The sequence below is a fragment of the Gopherus evgoodei genome, chromosome 9 (genome assembly GCF_007399415.2).
Source record: "Gopherus evgoodei ecotype Sinaloan lineage chromosome 9, rGopEvg1_v1.p, whole genome shotgun sequence".
Classification (NCBI taxonomy): domain Eukaryota; kingdom Metazoa; phylum Chordata; order Testudines; family Testudinidae; genus Gopherus; species Gopherus evgoodei.
Genome location: NC_044330.1, coordinates 57,122,706 through 57,143,861, shown reverse-complemented (window position 1 = coordinate 57,143,861; position 21,156 = coordinate 57,122,706). Strand labels below are relative to the sequence as shown.

At 43.1% G+C, this 21,156-nt stretch overlaps 1 protein-coding gene across 11 annotated transcripts in view; it reads left to right on the top strand.

Moving 5' to 3' along the window:
- FARP2 (FERM, ARH/RhoGEF and pleckstrin domain protein 2) overlaps positions 1 to 21,156 on the top strand; it is a 204,445-nt gene that overhangs the window by 130,158 nt on the left and 53,131 nt on the right. For 9 of the 11 annotated variants that reach the window (XR_004002053.1, XM_030575991.1, XM_030575987.1 and 6 more), the window contains 2 exons: positions 3,976 to 4,033; positions 4,670 to 5,825. Coding sequence is in view for 10 of the 11 variants with exons in the window: in XM_030575991.1 (XP_030431851.1) it covers positions 3,976 to 4,033; positions 4,670 to 5,825 (1,214 nt within the window). In the remaining variant the exon portion in view is untranslated. The remainder of the gene's footprint in view (positions 1 to 3,975; positions 4,034 to 4,669; positions 5,826 to 21,156) is intronic. The other 2 variants (XM_030575993.1, XM_030575992.1) reach the window with 1 other exon arrangement.

Sequence of the window (21,156 nt, the reverse complement as noted above, 5' to 3'; positions counted from 1 at the left end):
CACACACACACACACACACACACACACACACACACACACATTCATCAGGTGTTCTGCAGCTGCTGCATAGTTACCAGTCCTGAAGATACCTTAAGTTCATGGCTTGATTTTGCAGCTTGGGTTCGTAGTTTGTGGCAGCTAACTGGCCAGGAAAGCTGGGCACAAGGCTGAGCTGGATCTCTGTTGGGCAGGCATCGATGTTCTTCCATGTTGGCAGCAGAATGTTACCCAGAGTCTCTCATCTCACCCTTCTTTTTTTATAGGCTTTTAGTTTGGAGTCAAAGTCTATAGGTCTTGCTGTGTCACGCTGCCTCTGGGTTTAGATTGATCACCCATCAATTGCAGGCGTGACTTTCAGCCTTGGACCTAGCTTTGATCTTCCTTCTGTTGTCCTTTTCTTTTTAGGGTGGATGCTTCTTACTTTGTTTAGGGCTGTTGTCTAGGTCTTCAGCCGTTGGTATTTGAACTTTATCTCATAAGAACAGGCTGGGGCTGGAGGCTGATTCCATCATTCATACATACCTCATTCACACATCTAAACTAAACTAATAAGATTACAGCAGGGTTTGCAAAAATGAAGGTTGGAGGAAGCTTTTACAAAATGGAGTGAGTGTTTTAAATGGGGTTTGAATTACAATATGGAACAGAAGTTACAGTATAGGCAAGTGTAGTGAATGGTGAACAGAAGTTACATTAATAACAATTGAAAACAATTTCATTTATCAGTTCTACAGCCTGCCATATTTACTATTCTTTCTACACATCGGGATGGTTTGTTCCTGTAACCCCAATAAGGATTCTTCAAAATAGCCAGCTGTCCTGGACTCCTTTCCCCCTCATGTTATTCTCCCAGGGGATCCTGCCCATCAGTTCCCCAAAGAAATCAAAGTCTGCTTTTCTGAAGTCCAGGGTCCGTATTCTGCTGCTCTCCTTTCTTCCTTGTGTCAGGATCCTGAACTCGACCATCTCATGGTCACCGCCTCCCAGGTTCCCGTCCACTTTTGCTTCCCCTACTAATTCTTCATGGTTTGTGAGCAGCAGGTCAAGAAGAGCTCTGTCCCTAATTGGTTCCTCCAGCACTTGCACCAGGAAATTGTCCCCTTCCTGGATTGTCTGTGCACCGCTGTGTTGCGATCCCAGCAGATATCGAGATGATTGAAGTCTCCCAGGAGAGCCAGGGCCTGTGATCTAGTAACTTCTGTTAGTTGCCTGAAGAAAGCGTCATCTAACTCTTCCCCCTGGTCTGGTGGTCTATAGCAGACTCCCACCATGACATCACCCTTGTTGCTCTCACTTCTAAACTTAATCCAGAGACGCTCAAGTTTTTCTACAGTTTCATACCGGAGCTCTGAGCAGTCATACTGTTCTCTTACATACAGTGCAACTCCCCCACCTTTTCTGCCCTGCCTGTCCTTCTTGAACAGTTTATATTCGTCCATGATAGTACTCCAGTCATGTGAGTTATCCCACCAAGTCTCTGTTATTCCAATCCCATCATAGTTCCTTGACTGTGCAAGGATTTCCAGTTCTCTCTGCTTGTTTCCCAGGCTTCTTGCATTTGTGTGTAGGAACTTAATGTAACTTGCTGATCGTCCTGCTTTCTGAGACAGGAGTCCTCCCCTCTTGCACTCTCCTGCTTGTACTTCCATCCCATTTCCCCACTTACCTCAGGGCTTTGGTCTCTTTTCCCCAGTGAACCTAGTTTAAAGTTCTCCTCTCTAGGTTAGCTAGCCTGCTTGCAAAGATGCTCTTCCCTCTCTCCGTTAGGTGGAGCCGGTCTCTGCCTAGCACTCTTCCTTCTTTGAACACCATCCCTTGGTCAAAGAATCCAAAGCCTTCTCTCTGACACCACCTGCATAGCCATTCGTTGACTTCCATGATTCAACGGTGTCTTACCAGGCCTTTTCCTTCCACAGAGAGGACAGATGAGAACACCACTTGCACCTCAAACTCCTTTATCCTTCTTCCCAGAGCCACGTAGTCTACAGCGATATGCTCAGTATCATTGGTGCCCACGTGGAGAAGCAGGAAGGAGTAGTGATCTGAGGGCTTGATAAATCTCGGCAATCTCTCCGTCACATCCTGAATCCTAGTTCCTGGCAAGGAGCAGACCTCTCGATTTTCCCGTTTGAGTCCCTGACCACCACCACCCGTGTTCTTCTCTTGGGAGCAGTGGTCATGGGACCCCCATCCCTAGGACAGTGCATCTCATGCCTTACAGTCGGTGGAGTCTTTTTCTGCTCCCTTCCCTCAGATGTATCACCTAGTCCGCTCTCCGAATTCATGCCTGTGGAGAGAACATGAAAATGGTTGCTCACCTTTATCTGCATTGCTGGTACATGGATGCACCTCTGTCGTCTTCTGGAGGTCACATGCTGCCAAATTTCTTTACTATCCTTCTGTCTCTGCTGCGCAGCCTGCTCTGATTCTTCAGAATGTTGTGCCTGTAGAAGCATATCCTGACATCTGTCCAGGAAATCTTCATTTTCTCTTATGCAACGCAGGGTCAATACTTGTTTCTCCAGACCTTGAACCTTCTCTTCCAATATGGAGACCAGCTTGCACTTTGTACAGACAAAGTCACTTTTGTCCTGTGGAAGAAAGACAAACCTGGCACATCCTGTGCAGGTAACAACAGCTGAACACTCACCATCCATGTTTCCTTTCTTCTAAGAGCTTCCTTAGCTGTTGCAGTAACAACTCAGAGGAGCCTAAAAGATGAAAGCCTGAGTGTTCTCCCCTGCCAAACTCCCTCCATTAACCTTTGCTGTTTGCCGCTCAGCTGGTCCGCTGCTGACTGCCTTTCTATAACAGTCAGGCCCACTCAAGGCCCATGTCATGGTGCAATTCCCCACTTTGAACCTTAGTGTCCAAAAGATGGGGTACCAGCATGAATTCTTCTAAGCTCACTTACCAGCTTAGAACCTGTAGTGCTGCCACCAACCAGGAATTTCAGTGCCTGGTACACTTTGGTCCCCCCAAAACCTTGCCCGGGGACCTCTAAGACCCAGACCCTCTGGATCTTAACACAAGGAAAGTAAACCCTTTGCCTCTCCCAGGCTTCCCCCTCCCTGGGTTACCCTGGAAGATCACTGTGATTCAAACTCCTTGAATCTTAAACAGAGAGGAAAATGCACCTTTCCCCCTCCTTCTCTCTCTCCCTCCCAGATTCTCCCTGAGAGAGAAAGTAATCCTGACACAGAGAGAAATTAACCTTTCTCTCCCCCTTCCCTCCTTTCTCCCCACCAATTCCCTGGTGGATCCAGTCCCAGGCTCCTGGGGTCTCACCAAAATAAAAAAACAGTTAGGTTCTTAAACAAGAAAGCTTTTAATTAAAGAGAGAAAAAACAGTAAAAATTATCTTTGCAAATTTAAAAAAATGGAATAGGTACAGGGTCTTTCAGCTATAGACACTGGGAATACTCTCCCAGCCTAAGTATACAAGTACAAATTAAATCTTTTCAGCAAAATACCAATTTGAACTCCTTTCAGCCAAATGCACATTTGCAAATAAAGAAAACAAACATAAGCCTAACTCGCTTTATCTATCTAGCACTCACTATTCTGAATCTATAAGAGCCTGTATTGGAGAGATTGGAGAGAAACCTGGTTGCACGTCTGATCCCTCTGAGCCCCCAGAGTGAACAACAACCAAAAACTAACAGCATACACAGAAACTTCCCTCCCTCAAGATTTGAAAGTATCCTGTCTCCTGATTGGTCCTCTGGTCAGGTGACAGCCAGGCTTACTGAACTTGTTAACCCTTTATAGTCAAAGAAATATAAAGTACTTCTGTGCTGTTAACTTTTCTTATCTGTTTATGACAGCCCACCTGGAACAAAGCACTCCCAATTCACACTTTTCAAACATCTTTTTACTCTTTTGCATGGGTGGGTAGAATGAGTGAGATTGGGTAGGGGGAGGAGAAAGGCTGATTGATTTCTTCGTTCACAGCATACTCTCTCTCTCTTTCAGGAGGCACAGCAAAGCTAGAGTGTCTGCTCACACTTCGAAGACAGATGTGCCAAAACAGGTTAGTCCTGCACCACTCTAAATATTATGGTCAGTAAGACTGACAGCCAGCTTTCCAATTTGGTAGTGTAGGGAAAGTTGATTATGTTGTCTTGTTGATCCAGAATCATTTTCACTGTTTAATCTTCATGCTGTGTATAATTTTTTCCTGTGGTACTAATTTTAATAGGTACTGCAGGAAGGTTGAAGTGACTCACATGGCTTATCTTTCACACTTCACAGAGTTGAAAAGAAATTTTCATATTTATTCCTTGAGATACGCAGTCCTGTTCATGTGTTTCGGATCAAATGTCTCTGTCGTATGAGCAAAAGGAGTTGTGCTGAAGCAAGCACTTCAGGACTTGTCCCTAAATATTTTGTGAATTCCCTTCAATACCCTTGTGTGTGTTTCGTTGTTTGCTCTGTTAGTGGAGGGTTTAAAAATGATGGGAGTAATGTAATAACTGTTCACGAGAAGTTGTAAAAGGTGAGTTTTTTAACCTTTCTGGAGATTTTGGTCTTTTTCTGTATATGAAGCTGTATTTGCAGAAAATCTCTTTCCAGTACACACTTTTACTGAGTCAGATATCAGAGGTAGTATTTTTTCTATGTATGATAAATACACTTTTTTACCTGTTCTATTTTTTTTCCACTTCAGAGTGTCTCATTTACTGAGGGCTTAAGTGCTCCTGGGTCCCATGCCTCAGTATCTGCCTCCTTCCCTTCAGTTTATACATCATCCACTACCACTACTGACGTACCCATTTGTATGGAGACGAATCATTCCTTCTTGGACCCGAGAGCACCGTATATGAGGAGTCCAACGACAGAAAAGAGTATTGCAGTACCAACTGAAGAAACTAGGAAGAAAGCAACACAGCAGCCTGGATCTCCCATACTCCAATCATTCCAAGGTGTTGGGTTTTGTAATGTTGTAGGAAACTGCAACCCCACTTATACTGGTGTTGAGAGTAGTTGTGGTTTAGATCTGGAAATAGAGAAGGGTAACCAGGAGAGCAGGGTTATCTTTAAAAATGACAATGATGAGGATGACTTTACCACAGGTGTTTTTATTGCTAATAAAAAGCATCAGTATTGCAGTAGGGGTGACCCTCTTTTCACATTGACGAACTCCCAGCTGCAGGTTTCAGAAGAATTTATTGATGATGATCCAACAGAAATCTCCTTTTTTGCTGGGGGGTCTGAAGCATTTTCATATGTGTACAGTGGCTTAGACCAAATGGGGTCTGATTTATCTAGGCATGCATCAGATTCAACTAAACTAACTAAGGATGTTCTTCAGCAAAGTATGGTGTCTTCTCAGTCAAGCCCTGACAGATACTCCATAGAAGCAGTAGATATGAACATGGAAGATGAGTTTGAATTTGAAGGGAGTGATTTCAATGGCAATGAGAGGCCATCAGATACATCAGAATTGTTTGAGGTTAAAGCACAAGCAAGCAGAATGCAAAGCCTTTTGAGTCCTTCTGAAACCAGTTCACTCATAAACAACCGTTCTGAAAGCAGTTCCCTCAATAATTTACCACTGAATAGTGCATCATCCTTTCACACGTATAGCTCTGCTATTCATTCTGAAGCTAGTTCTATAGTTAACTTCCCAGCCTACTCAGTTCGCTCTGAATCCAGCTCAGCCTTTCAGTTCACTGACATCATTGACCAGTTGGAGCAGCTGAGCTGTCCACTTACTACTACAGAAGACTCTGCCAGTACAGATACAGACTCTTGGGATTCGGAAAGTGCAGCTCCAATGGATGGAAACCACTTCTTCAGCAACCCCTTTGCTCGGGCAACTGGTGAGAACTTCACTTTTGATTTTCAGAATAATTTAAAGAATCTTGCCCAAGAAGATCATACAGGAAAAACACACACCAATAATTGATTGGTAGTTTGAGGTATCCAGCTATGCTGCTCAAACTTTCAATTCAGCGGTTTCAATTCAGAGATATAATTTAAATCATTTTTGAGGTGGAAAACTCTTATTTCAGTGGCTGGATTTTAATTTGCATAATATAGTTGATTCCTGTTTCTTTCCTTCTCTTTATTTTCCCTTGAAGTATCCCAGCTTTGTTATTGCATTATATTGAAATGTGTATTCAGAAAGTCTCTAACTAACTGTGATTTATGCAAAATGCTAAATTTAAAAAACTTCAGAAAGGTTAATATTGTCAGTAGGGCCAACCAGAATTAAGAAAAATTTATAATCCTATTATCCTTACTTTCCTGGAAACATGTTTGTATGTCAGATTTAGTCTAGTGTGCAGTTCCTCTGACATCAGCACGAGATGCTGCCGCTTGTAGGTCAGTTGTTACAGGCCACATCCAATACATAGGTTGTGGTCCTGCAGTGCAGCAAGAGTCTGTGCTGTTTCTTGAGACAAAGATGGGCAATCTGTGAATCAACTGTGAAGATAATTCTTAAAATGTCAAGTTTATGCAACAAAAATCTGGCATACACCTCAAAAAATCAAAATCTTAGATGGCAATTTAGAAGAGGAGCATGTGTACAGGAGCAAATACATGCTGGGCATCATCTGAACTACCCCTGAAGAGAATTGTTGAACTTGAAGGCACATTGTGATCAACAACAGTCCAGCAATGAACAAGTTCTCTGCTGTTTTGCAGCTGTTTGGAGTGAGACACATAGATTATAAAGGCACTTAACTCCTTATTGAACTTTCTCATCTTCTTTGTCTTAATTTAATCAATTACACTGCAGAAGAATGGCTGCAACTTAATTTAATTGAGGCATATAAAATTTGCTTGGTCTGGGAGAAATGCTAAAAGATAAATCAGGCAATAACTGTCTTTAATTTAAACTCTGCACTGTATTCAGCAGAACGCTATTGAAATAAGATAGCTCCGTTCAGGAAAATAAAGACTTGGAGTAAAGTTAATAATAATAATAATCATAAAAAAAAAGTGAATACCATCAGCCACTGTTTTATGTTCACTGCTTTCATAGGCATTTTTAGATAGGTGACTTTATGTAACATGATTCATAGTGAAGGTGTAATTGAAAAGACATAAATATAGATTTCAGTGATCATATCCATTGTACTAATTCATTAAATTAGTGATTGGTGGAGGTTATCAAACTTACCTGATCTCAGTCCACCTAATAGATATTCTTAGTAGGGGCTGGAATTCTGAGATGCAAAATTTTGAGGACCTTGTGCGAGAAACGAGTTTAAAATAAAAAATATCCCTGTGGCAGGTTTGGGGTCAAAAGCATCGCCTCTTGAGGCAATTTGGTTTACATTCCGTGTGGTCCAGATTCTGAACCCGCCTTTCCTAAATGGGATAATAGTGCAATATCACTTCATTGGATTCCCTCTAAAATAAACAGGGTGCATAAATTAGCATAATTAATTTGTTCATAAAGTGTGTTTTCCATTAATGTTCATATGGTGTTTCCTGGGTAAGGGACTGATGTATTGGAGGCCACTTAAAAATCTCTTAAAGAATCCTGATGAAACATTACAAGGAAAGTTCTTTCAATGTGCAATAAAACTTAATGGGGTGATTGTCCCTCATTCACTTATTTTTTTTGTTTGTTTGTTTGTAGTCTGTTCTAACTATTCCTTCTACAGACATGATCATTCCTTTAAAGCAGGGCTGGCCAACCTGTAGCTCCAGAGCCACATGCGGCTCTTCAGAAGTTAATATGTGGCTCCTTGTATAAGCACTGACTCCAGTGCTGGAGTTACTGGTGCCAACTTTCCAATGTGCTGGGGGATGCTCACTGCTCAACCCCTGGCTCTGCCATAGGCACTACCCCCAGTCCACCCCTTCCTACCTCCTCCCCTGAGCCTGCCGCGCCCTTCCTTCAAACCTCCCCCCCCCCCAGCATCCTGCATTCCATGAAACAGCTGATGGGAATGGGAGGGGGAGGTGCTAATCCCTGGGGCTGCTGGTGGATGGGAGGCCCTGGGAGTGAGGTAGGGGAGCTGATGGGATGCTGCTGACGTAAATTGGTAAATTCTGGCTCCTTCTCAGGCTCAAGTTGGCCACCCCTTCCTTAAAGCATTCAGTATGTGTACTCATTCTACGCATTGTGTTTGAGTGGAATTCCTATTGTTGCACTGGGAAGTGTCAGAAGTTTGCATTTGCTGACTGGCATTATAAAATGAAAACATACCTATAATACCATATGGTGAAATATTAGCTGTGTCATTTTTCAAGTGTTTGTGGCTGTTCTGTTTCTTTAAATGGCAGTGTTCTCTCTCTCTCTTCCCTCCCCTCCTCCCCCTCTATATGGTAATAATTTTGCCTCTTGTTGACTTGATTTCTATCTGTGGAAATTTCAGGAATGTGGAATATTGCATGGGTAAATAGGCAGCTGGAAGAGACAAACTTTTTGTTCTTTGGCTATCTCACCTAGCTGGTGTGGTCATGCTATAATTAGTTTATTTTTCCATTATATAACTTGAAAAAGGCTTTAATTGGGGAACTCTCTTTTAGGGGGATGGAGAGTGGGAGGCAAATCTTTGGATTGTAATATGGGCAGGGACAATTTCTGATTCTTTTGAAAAACTCCAAGATATTAAAGATTAAAAATTGCCTTTTGTCTGTATGTAAGATTTTGTCACAAGTGTTTTCCTAAGGATTGACTGAGTCTAAAGTGTATTTTTAAAAAAAACCACAAAGTTCTTCTCCAAATTCTCTTTATAATCATATGTGAAAGCTTACTAATATTTTTTTCTTGATATAGTTAGTCTTAAAAAGGTAGTTGTAAACTTTTCTACCCCTATCTGCACTTTGCAATCCTGTGTATCTTTTAATGGCAATTACAAACCCCAGGGTTTTTTAAAAAACCAAAAGGTAATGCTTTAATTTAAACTCATGCTTCATTCTTGAAAGATACCATAATGACTGGATTCCAGCTCTTGATTCTTTGGCTTCTAGCATGAGACAGGTAGGCAATTTTTTGGCAAAAAGTATTAATCCATTCAAATAATATTTTTAGTGAAGCATAATAGCAGATAAGTTATTTTTACTTCCACAGCATCTGCATCTGACTCAATTTTGTTTCCGAAGAAGGGGGTTGGGAATACTCTGATAAGGACATGCTGATCAGAGCCATACAAACAGAGCTAAAAGGCAGCATCCAGTTACTAAGATAGCACACTTGAGTGGGTAACCAGTATGTCTCCTTTTATATTCTTCTCCAGAAAGCTGGGATATGGGAGACAGAATGGGGAAACACTCTTCTAATGCTGACCTAAATACCTTAAGGGGGCTAGGTAATCAAAACTTAAGTGTTGGCTAGCAGACTGATGGAGGGACTTCAAACCCTTGTGCTATTCATGGGGGAAGAGGGAGGTGTTTCTCTTACAGTTTTTATAATGTATCAGAGGGATAGCCGTGTTAGTCTGGATCTGTAAAAGCAGCAGAGAGTCCTGTTGCACCATATAGACTAACTGACGTATTGGAGCATGAGCTTTCGTGGGTGAACATCCACTTTGTCGGATGCATGGGTATTCACCCACGAAAGCTCATGCTCCAATACAGCTGTTAGTCTGTAAGATGCCACAGGACTCTTTGCGGTTTTTATAATGCCATCCATCATCCTAGTATCTGAATGCCTCCATGTAAGTCAATTAATTTTATAATCTCTGGCTCTTTTTCCTTTTTAGAGTATACAAACTTGGCTTGGGGTAGAGTTGTGTGTTTGTTTATTTAATTTTAGTTAATCTTGAGAGGTTTTGTGTGTTGTTTTTGGGGGCAGGTAGAAAGGGATGTTAGTGTTGCAGTGTCTTGTTGTGACGGGTTTTGTCAAAGAAGAATGTTTTGAAGCATTTCCTACAGATGGTCAGACTTCAGATTCATTTAATCTTGCTGATCTATTCCCAGGGGAGAGAGGCCCTCAGAAGCATCCTCATGGGTGGTGCAAAGATACAGTCCTCGTCTAGAGAGATTATTGGATTCAGTGCCTTTCAGCAGTCGAGGTGTCAGTTCTAACATAGGCCACTGTTGCTATCTAGCTAGCTCTTTTCCCTGGCAGCAGTCACAGCATCCTGACACACCTACTCCTCTCCCCATGGAGGTGTCTCTGGTTGGACCAGCCAAGGAAGAAGGTGAGAAGGCAGGCTCTCAGTTTTCCACTTAGGCTGTTTTACCTTGCTAGTATAGTTTGTGATGTGCTGCAATGTGTATTTCAATACCTAAGCATAACATTCTAAATTGAGAACATGCTAGCAGACTTTCAATTTTGTTTTCAGTTTTTCACAACTTCAGTATTAAATAATAGTTGTCGATATTGAATATTTTTAATTTGAGCATAAAAATTTTTGTTTAAAGAAAGTTAATAGTGTGCTGTTTAATTTTAAAAGAAGGTGCTGGATACTTACATAGAGAAACTGTTTTTTGGAGTGGAAGGAGAACCTGAGTATGAAAATAAGTTATGGGCATCATGTTACACATGGACTAGGGTGCTGTGGGGCCAGAGGAGGAATTACATGGGAAACTTTAGAAGATGGTCCTTGTGGAGTCTCCTATGCAAGGTACCCTGAACAGGGAGGATTTTGAAAAAGAACACACGACTCATTTGTTCAGATTTGGGCAGTGGCAAGCCAAAGACTAGGAGCCTTTCCATGGTACTTCCTGGCAGCATCACTTCTGAGGATGATTTCTGACCTCGTGAATGGAAGGCATGGAAGGGACTTAATGCTGGTCAGCCATCAACTACTGCACAGGTTTCACCTCAGATAAGCCAATGGCCAAGAAGAACATGATGTGAAAAGCAGCTATTCACCTACACATATATGCCAGTATACTATTCTACCCCACATTCCATATCCTCATACTTGCACAGCCTTCATTAAGTGAAAGGGGAGCATGCCATAGAAGCACTGCTCTCCTTCCTCTGAGAGGCCATTCATCCCTTCTGCCTCTGAACTCCCCTACATGGCATGGGACCCTGTGTTAGCAACTGCTAAATGTTTAATCAGGTATTTGTATATATACAAATACATTTATAGAATAGGCATAAACAATAGTGATTCTTCACTGCTATAGCTATAGCCTACTAATGGATTTCAGTCTAGAGATAAGGTATTTGACTGCACTTCAGAGTGCAACAGAAAGTCATTTAAAATGCATTGTAGGCCTTAGAGCTCCATAAAACAATCTGTACCTTTATTTCTCTATGTATCTTTACACCACTGATCATTTAATATATTTTTCACCAAATGTCATAGAATCAGAATATCAGGGTTGGAAGGGATCTCAGGAGGTCATCTAGTCCAATCCCCTGCTCAAAGCAGGACTAATCTCCAACTAAATCATCCGATCCCCAACTAAATCATCTGAAGTGTGTCAAGCACTATAAGAGAGCATTTTAGTCTTGGTATGTATAGTCACGGGAGTCCATTTGATTTACAAAACACCGGTGTCAGAACATTCTGTGAACAAACAGCCATCCAGTTAAGCCTTGGTAAATTTTACTACATTCGTATTAGCGTGTTGTGGTGTATACTTTGTAATTTTAAAATAATCATGAGTCATTAAAGTAACATTTTGTCCATTTCCCAGAAATACTCATATTTTATCTTTCATATAGAGTAGGAAATATATTGATTTTCTATCAAGTTTCACTTAAAAGCCCAGTAACCTCAAAGTTACTGGATAAAACAAGTATTGAACTCACTTATCCTGTGGTATTAGGTGGTGGTGGTGGTTTCTTTTGTTTAATTTTGTTTATTGCAAATCTTGATAAGACTGTGGGAAAACAGTAACAAAAGAAATCCTTTTAATTATTATTATGTTGTTTTGGTGCAAACCTGTTGGTAAGTCATTCTTATTATTGTCATTTTGCAAAGGTTGCTCAGCCTTAATTATTAGATATTAATGGACTAAATAGGTGTATAGCGCAATTCTCAGTGCAAACTCTCATAGTCGTCATCTGCACTGTAGCCATTTTAACACTGAACTCATCACAAATGCTGTGTGTATATGCATGAGTATACATATATACCAAATACATGGATATTGTGAGATTTTTACAGCTCCAAATGTATATTGCAAAGTGCATTTAATTCATTTACCTCTCTGTGGGTTATTAGAAGATAAATCCACTGAGTCAAGAATAACTCTTTGCTGTTTTTAAAGAATAACTTAATGGGTTTTGAATCTGAAGTGCTTCTCAAATAATTAAAACTAAGACGTGTAACCTGTGGAAAGACATTACTGTAAATTCTATGAAATCACAATATTCTACTGTAGTTTCAATGTGCAGGGCTCTGACTTCACTCAGTAATACTGTTTGTGGCAGAGTTCTAAACATTGGTAAGAAAGTGCAAAGACCTGTCACCAGAATGTGCAGGTGTATTGTACATTCAGCTCACAAAACTACTTGTGCCTTAGCATGAAGTGATCCCCAGTTCAACAGGTGCTAATCTTTGCAGAAAAACATTACACTAACAATGCAAAGGGGGCTGGAATTTCTTAATACATCTTTTTGGAACTTGATTTTTTTTTTAACCCAGTAAACGTTTTTGTTGAATTATTTGTTTGGGGAGTTTTACAGCTTTGTTTTCTGTTGAAATTGCTGATTATAAACCTACAGATTTGTACTTATTCAGAACTTTAAAAATTGTTTATACAATAAAACGAGGAAACCTTTTATATGAATGACAAAACAGGCTTTTTAGCTTTTATTTTTCTTTTCACTTGTGTTTCAAATAGATTAAATGTTGGTTCTCCTAGGCTAAGACTCCCAGGAGTTTTATTACCAGATTTCCTAGCTTAGTTTTCTTTTTGTAGGCATTTGGAAGAGTACATTGGCCTAAGCAAATAGTGCTCAAGTTACTGTTTTGTTTGAACCCCTTTATTATGGAGTACAGATGAGAAGAAAAGTTCAGATTTCATCCTAAAAGCACCATTTATGTCAGAGACATTTTCCTGTTAGCTCTGGTTCAGCCTCTCTCAGGCAGTCTGCTCTATATCCTTATAACTAACCATCAGTAATTATAAGCACAGTGCATGGTGACAAGTAGGTCATGTACTCATATTTTCTGTGTTACACATTCTTTTTCAGAAGGCCATGCTTCTTATACAGCTAAACCTTGCATGCCTTACAAATGCAAGATAGTCCCTTTGAACTCAGTGCATCTAGTTACATAAGTAAGGTGAGCTGGATTTGGTGTGTTGTTGTTTGGTTTTTTTACAATTGTTTTTAGAACTTCCTGATAGTTGGAATTGCTTTCCATACTTGAACTGCTTAGAGGTTAAAACAAACTGTTGCCTTGTTTTCTTAGTAGTCAGCGAGAATTAAGACTGATGTCTCTGATTCCGTACCAAAAGTATGTGATCTAACATAAAAAGATACTAGAACTTTAGTCATAGTAAGTTGTTACAATATCTGAATTTGAGCTGCTATTTTCATTGCATCGTATAGCTGTCTCGGAGGTTCATACGGTAAGCCCCAAACCTGCAATTCACTGGATGCAAACACAGTAGTCATGCATGATCAAGTTGCATGATGGCAGCCTCACCTTAAACTAACCCAAGTCATGCTGAAGTAAATATTATACTATATTAATATAAAATTTTATAAAAGTTTTTAATATATGCTACCCACGATACTAAGATATTATGACAAATTCAGTATGATCTTTAAAGATGCTTTGGTTACTCAAGTATATTTTTAGAAATATGAAAATCAATAAGTTCACATTCTGATCATAACCTGTAAAATTAAGAGTGAGAATTTTTAAAACAAATTGGGCCCTTCCAGTAAAATTCTTAAGCAGGTTTAAAACTTTTGCATGTGAGTAGTTCCATTAAATTATAGCTGTGTATAAAGTGCTTTAGTGGGCCAAAGCCATAATGTGTGGAAAAAAGAGTGGAAAATCTATGAATTAAAATTGTAGAGACAAAAGAAATTGCTGAGGGTTTTTTTTATGCCTCTATAGCCCAAACATTTTTTAAATAATTTTAAAGAACAGTTTTGCAGAGAATAAGTTAGATTTTGGTCTGTCTTTGTTTGTTTTAATTAAAAGCAGTATTTTGAAATATCCAGGATAAGGAACACTTTACATTACACTTTACATTAGTTTTTAAACTAAGGGCTGGGGGAAAGCAGACAGGTGCAGAGGAGCACGTGGTATGGACATCCCTTAGAGGAGGATCTATAAATGAAGTTTCCCTATGTCTTAATAAGGAGGAGAGGATGGAAGATGATAAAATACAGGTATGATCTGGTGAGAAATAGTCAAAAGAAAAAAAGTCCTATTCAATTACATCATGTAATGGCAGACAGCTAAAAAGTTACAAGTTTTAAGTGCTTATATACCAATGCTAGAAGTCTAAATAATAAGATGGGTGAACTAGAGTGCCTCTATTAAATGAGGATGTTGATATAATAGGCATCATAGAAACTTGATGGAATGAGGATAATCAGAGGGACATAGTAATACCAGGATACAAAATATATTGGAGGGATAGAACAGTTTATGCTGGTGAGGGAGTGGCACTATATGTGGAAGAAAGCATAGAATCAAATGAAATAAAAATCTTAAGTGAACCAAACTGTACATGGAATCTCTATGGATAGTAGTTCTATGCTTGAATAATAAGAACATAGCAGTAGGGATATATTGCAGACCACCTGACCAGGATGGTGATAGTGACTGTGAAATGCTCAGGGAGATTAGAGAGGCTGTTAAAATACAAAAGTCAATAATAACAGTGGGGGATTTCAACTATCTCCATATTGACTAGGTATATGTTACCTCAGGACGGCTGCAGCAATAAAGTTTCTTGACACCTTTAAATGACTGCTTCTTGGAGTAACTAGTCCTGGAACTCTCAAGAGGAGAGGCAGTTCTTGATTTAGTCCTAAGTGGAGCACAGGATCTGGTCCAGAAGTGAATATAGCTGGACCTCTTGGTAATAGTGACTATAATATAATTAAATTTAATATCCCTGTGGCAGGAAAAACATCACAGTGGCTCAACACTGTAGCATTTAATTTCAGGAAGGGGATCTACACAAAAATGAGGAGGTCAGTTAAACAGAAATTAAAAAGTACAGCACCAAAAGTAAAATCCCTGCAAGCTGCATGGAAACTTTTTAAAGACACCATAATAGAGGTTCCACTTAAATGTTATAGCCCCAGTTAAACACAGTCAGAGAACCAAAAAAAGAGCCACCATGGCTAAACAACAAAGTAAAAGAAGCAGTGAGAGGCAAAAAGGCATCCTTTAAAAAGTGGAAGTTAAATCCTAGTGAGGAAAGTAGAAAGAAGCATAAACTCTGGCAAACGAAGTGTAAAAATATAATTAGGAAGGCCAAAAAAGAATTTCATGAACAGCTAGTTAAAGATTCAAAAAAAGTTGCTATTACTTTTTAAGTACATCAGAAACAGGAAGTCTGCTAAACAACCAGTGAGGCCACTTGGTGATTGAGATGCTAAAGGAGCACTCAAGGACACCAAGGCCATTGCGGAGAAACTAAATAAATTCTTTGCATCGGTCTTCGGGTCGAGGATGTGAGTGAGATTCCCAAACCCGAGCCATTCCTTTTAGGTGACAAATCTAAGTAACTGTCTCAGATTGAGGTGTCATTAGAGAAAGTTTTGGAACAAATTGATAAACTAAACAGTAAGTCACCAGGACCAGATGGTATTCACCCAAGAGTTCTGAAGGAACTCAGATGTGAAATTGCAGGACTACTAATGGTAGTCTGTAACCTATCATTTAAATCAGCTTCTGTGCCAAATGACTGGAGGATAGCTAATGTGACACCAATTTTTAAAAAGCGCTCCGAAGGAGACCCTGGCAGTTACAGGCCGGTAAAGCTGACTTCAGTACAGGGCAAACTGGTTGAAACTATAGTAAAGAAGGTTCTCTCATGGATTGGTAATTGGTTAAAAGATAAAAAAAAAAAAAAGGGTAGGAATAAATGGTCAGTTTTCAGAATGGAGTGAGGTAAATAGGGTATACCCCAGGAATCTGTGCAGGGTCCAGTCCTATTTAACATATTCATAAATGATCTTGGAAACGGGGAAACAGCGAGGTGGCAAAATTCGCAGATGATATAAAACTACTCAAGATAGTTAAGTCCCAGGCAGATTGCGAAGGGCTGCGAAAGGATCTCTCAAAACTAGGTGACTGGGCAACAAAATGGCAAGGTTAAAATTAATGTTGATAAATGCAAAGTAATACACATTGGAAAACATAATCCCAACTATATATATATAAAATGATGGGGTCTAAATTAGCTGTTACCACTCAATAAAGGGATCTTGGAATCATTGTGGATAGTTCTCTGAAAACATCTACTCAATGTGCAGCGGCAGTCAAAAAGGCAAACAGAATGTTGGGAATCAATAAGATGGAAAATACCATATTGTCGCTATGTAAATCAATGGTATGCCCACATCCTGAATACTGCATGTAGCTGTGGTCACTCCATCTCAAAAAAGATATATTGAACTTGGAAAAGGTTCAGAAAAGGGCACCAAAAATTATTAGGGGTATGGAATGTCTGCCGTATGAGGAGAGACTAATAAGACTGGGACTTTTCAGCTTGGAAAAGAGACGACTAAGGGGGGGATATGATAGAGGTCTCCAGGCCAGTCATGATTTTATAGAAAGTAAATAAGGAAGTGTTATTTACTCCTCCTCATAACACACAAACTAGGTGCCACCAAATGAAATTAATAGGCAACAGGTTTAAAACGAATTTTTTCACACAACACACAGTCAGCCTGTGGAACTCCTTGTCGTAGATGTGAAGGCTAAGACTATAATAGGGTTTTAAAAAAGAACTAGATAGATTCATGGAGGATAGGTCCATCAATGGCTATTAGCAAGGATGGCCGGGAATAGTGTCCCTAGCCTCTGTTTGCCAGAAGCTGGGAATGAGCAACGAGATGGATCACTTGATTACCTGTTCTGTTCATTCCTTTTGGAGCACCTGGCATTGGCTACCGTCTCAAGACAGGATACTGGGCTAGATGGACCTTTGGTCTGACTCAAAATGGCTGTTCCTATGTTCTTACATGATGTTGTGTAATGTGTATAAAAATGGGCTCTTAGCACAATGGTGTCACTGTTCGCATAATACTGTACTATTTAAGTATTCAGGGATTGATCCAAAGCCCATCTGAAGTCACTGGGAATCTTTCAGTGGTGTTTGGATCAGATCCTAATAGTGCAAAGTGAAACTTTATTCCACACGCTATATTTCTTAAAAGAAATTCACGTGTAAAATCACATTAAAATGCTATTAGTGGAATGAAAAGAGGCAGAAATAAGCAATGTGCACCATATGTCTTCTGGTTGTTTAGACCAGTGTTTTACAATGACCGGTTTGTGGACCGGTGCCTGTCCCTCAGATCTCTCTGACACAGTTTAGGAAGGCAGCAAGCCATTCCCTGGTATCAGAAGAGTTGAGAAACACTGGTTTAAACACAGTGGGGCACTACCTTTTAATGGTGAATTGAGAAAGTTATCTGCCAAAATAGCAGTGCTGGACGTTTTTCTCCTAGGAGTACCCGTAGGGGGAGAGCGCCCTCCTGGAGTGTCGCCTGCCTGGCACGGTATAAGGGGAGCGTGCAGCTCCCTCCACCCTCAGTTTCTTCTTGTGGCCAGTGAAGGTGCGTCAGAACTGCTCAGCTCTAGCTTTGCTGCAGCTTGTCCCCAGAACTGTTTGTTCGTTCATTAGTACCTGTAGTCAGTTAGCTATTTCAGTTAGTTAGTGAACCCAGTCTGGGGCTTTTGTAGGCATTCTATGCCAAGGAGGGACCCGCACACGGAGTGTCTGCGCTGCTTGGGAGAAACCCATATCAGCAAAAGGTGCAAGATCTGCAAGTCGTTCAAGCCCCAGACCAAAAAAGAAAGGGACACTAGACTCCAGGCCATCCTGATGGAGTCGACACTGGCCCCAATCCTGGCACATGGCTCCGAACCGGTACCCGGCACCGCGGCATCGGTACGTGGAGACCCTCTGGTACCATTGACCAGTCGTCACCGCTCCCCTTCCATGGGACATGCCAAGAGGACTGGAAAGACTCCCTCTTTGCAACGGCACCGAGAGAAGTCTGGGACAGAGGCTAGGCCCATGTCGGGTAGCCCTCAATCCCCACTGGGCCCTAGGCTTCCTAGTCACGTTGAGCAGAGTAGTGTAGCCCCTGCGGAGCAGGCCTCTCTGGATGTCCGGATGCCATCTAAGCCCGAAGCCCTCCAGCTGGCCAGGGACATCATGTCCATGCCGGTGCCCAGAGCTCTGCCAATTTTGGCCCAATGTTCAAGGGGCAAGCCGCCGCTGGGATCACTGCAGTCGCTGCCGGCCCTGTCTTGGTCAAGGGAACATTCCCTACACCGCTCACCGCCCAGCGACCATTCAGGGCTCAGTCCATGTGGATCGCCCTCGATGCCGGCCAGACTGTCTGGATGGGTGCCATCTGACCGGGACTCCCGGCGCCGCTCGTCTTTGCGGAGCGAATATCGATGGGACTGCGGCTGACGTTGTCAACAGTCCTCGTCTTGGAGGTACCACAGTCAGTTGCGGCACGACCATTGATGCCATTCCAGCTTGGACTCCCCTCCAAGTCTCCGCCACAGCACCATGGCTTCGGTTGTCGGTGTCTCGCTGTCATGGGTCCACCTGTCGATGCCATTCACGGAGCAGCTACTGCCGTCGGTGCCGTTCCTCCGCCTCGAGATTGCTGTCCCGTGGCTGATGCAGATCCCGGCACTGCCACTACTCCTGGTCCAAAGGCAGCAGCGGTTTCGTACGCCAGCCTGGCCTCCACTTACAGCCACTCGTATACAGGCCAGGCTAGCCAGCCTGAACAGCCAGCCCCACCGGTGCCTCAGCAAGTGCAGTGGCACCGAGCGTCATGGCCAGCCCAGTGGTACAAGTGGGCACTGTGGCCTCCAGTGCAGTCCCCGGTGGGGACTCGCTTGGTGGCCGGGGCGTCGGAAGCACCGCCGGCCTCCATCCCTAGACCACCAAGAAAGGAGTCGGTGGGGACCCATGTCGTCAGCACCGTGCCCAGAGTCCGACCAGGTGGTGGATCCTCCGGTGCCAGCCAACACCTAAAGCACCGCACCGGCCTCCTCGTCCCATCCCGTCTGGAGGAGCTGATTGTGGCCCCGCAGGAGGTCTACCGGGCCCACCAAGACCACTTAAAAACGGTGGCAGCGAGCCTCCACCCCCAGGCAGATGAGATAGAGAAGCCCTCGGACTCCCTGTTCAGTGTGATATTCCCCTCGGCACTGGGCCTTGCCGCTCCATGAAGGGGTGGCAAGAATTTCAAATGCCCTGTGGCAAACGCCAGGCTCGTTGGCTCCCATCCATCTAAGAAGATGGAACGCAAGTACTTTGTACCCACTAAGGGGCGCAAGTATTTGTATACCCACCTGGCGCCCAACTCCTTGGTGGTTGAGTCAGTCAACCGCAGGAAATGGCAGGAGCAGCCCTAAGAACAAAGACCCTCAGAGGCTGGATACTTTGAGAAAAATTTATTTGTCGTCAAGCTTCCAGCTGAGAGTAGCAAACCATCAGGCTCTCCTGGGTTGCTGCGAGTTTAATCTCTGGGGATCCCTCCCCAAGTTTGAGGACTCCCGGGAGCACAATAAAAAGGAGTTTAAGGTGCTCATGTAGGCTGCTTCAGATGAAGCAGACACGGCCGCAAGGCGGTGTCCATGAGATGGGCGTCTTGGATCTCACTCTCTGGGCTATCCAGCGAAGCGCAGTCGTCAATGCAGGATCTCCCTTTCGACAGGAAGGCTCTGTTTGCTGAAGAAACAGACATAAGGCTGCATGGCATGGAAGACTCCTGCACAACCCTCCAGACTGTGGGCCTCTATGTCCCTGCTCCAGCAAAACCCAGGTTCAAGCTGCAGGAGGCTCCTGCCCAGGCTGCCCTCCCAAAGTACAAAGCCGCCTATAAGAAGCAGTGGGACTATAGAAAACGCCTGCCCCCCGGCCTGGGTCCTCTAAGGGCAAGCAGGTGGGTAAAAGGCATTTTTGATGGGACGCTCGGGATACCCTACCGGTTCTCAGCAGGGATCGACCCCCAATAAAGCTCCCTTTTTCCAGTCGGTTGTATGCTTTCCTCCCAGAGGGGTCGCAGCTCACCTCAGACCAGTGGGTCCTCAACACCATCTCCCAAGGTTAACACCCTTCCGTTTATGTCCTTCCCGCCCAACCACCCCCTGCCCCCGTCCCTCTTGGGAGACCTGTCGCACGAGGCTCTGCTCGAGCAGGTGGTCCGGCGGCTCCTGGAACTAGGAGCAATAGAGGCAGTGCCCAAGGAGTTCCTGGGCAAGGGGTATTACTCCCGGTATTTCCTTATCCCAAAGGCCAAAGGGGGGCTCAGGCCCATCATAGACCTGCGAGACCTGAACCAGTACATGGTGAAACTCAAGTTCCATATGGTTTCCCTGGCCTCCATCATCCCCTCCCTGGATCCCAGGGACTGGTAAGCTGCCCTCATTCTACAGGATGCGTACTTCCACATCCACATATTCGAAGTTCACAGGTGCTTCCTCCATTTCGTGGTGGGACAGAATCACTACCAATTCATGGTCCTCCCATTTGGTCTGTCCACTGCCCCCAGGGTCTTTACAAAGTGCATATGAGTGGTAGCGACCTACCTTAGGCGCCAGGGGGGTCCAGATATTCCCTTATCTGGATGACTGGCTGGTCAAGGGCACCTCCTGATTGCAGGTGAGGAATCATGTGGCACTCCTGCCCACATGCACTGCCCTGGGCTTGTTGGTAAACAACACCAAGTCCAAGTTAGTCCTGGTCCAAAGCATAGAGTTTATCGAGGTGCTCCTGAATGCAACATCAGCCAGGACCTCTCTCCGCCCAGACAGGTTTGAGACCCTGAAAGGGCTCATCGACTCGGTTGCAAGCTTCCTGGTGATGACAGCCAGGGCTTGCCTGCAGTGGCTAGGTCACACGTTGGCATTCACATATGTGGTCCACCGTGCCAAACACAGGATGAGGCCCCTCCAGCTCTGGCTGGCCTCGAAGTTCTCCCAGGCCACGGACTGAATGGACAAGGTTCTCACCATGTCGAACTCGATGATCACCTCCCTGCGGTGGTGGTCCACCCCAAGCAACATGCTCCAAGAGGTCCCATTCAGGGATAGGGCCCAATTG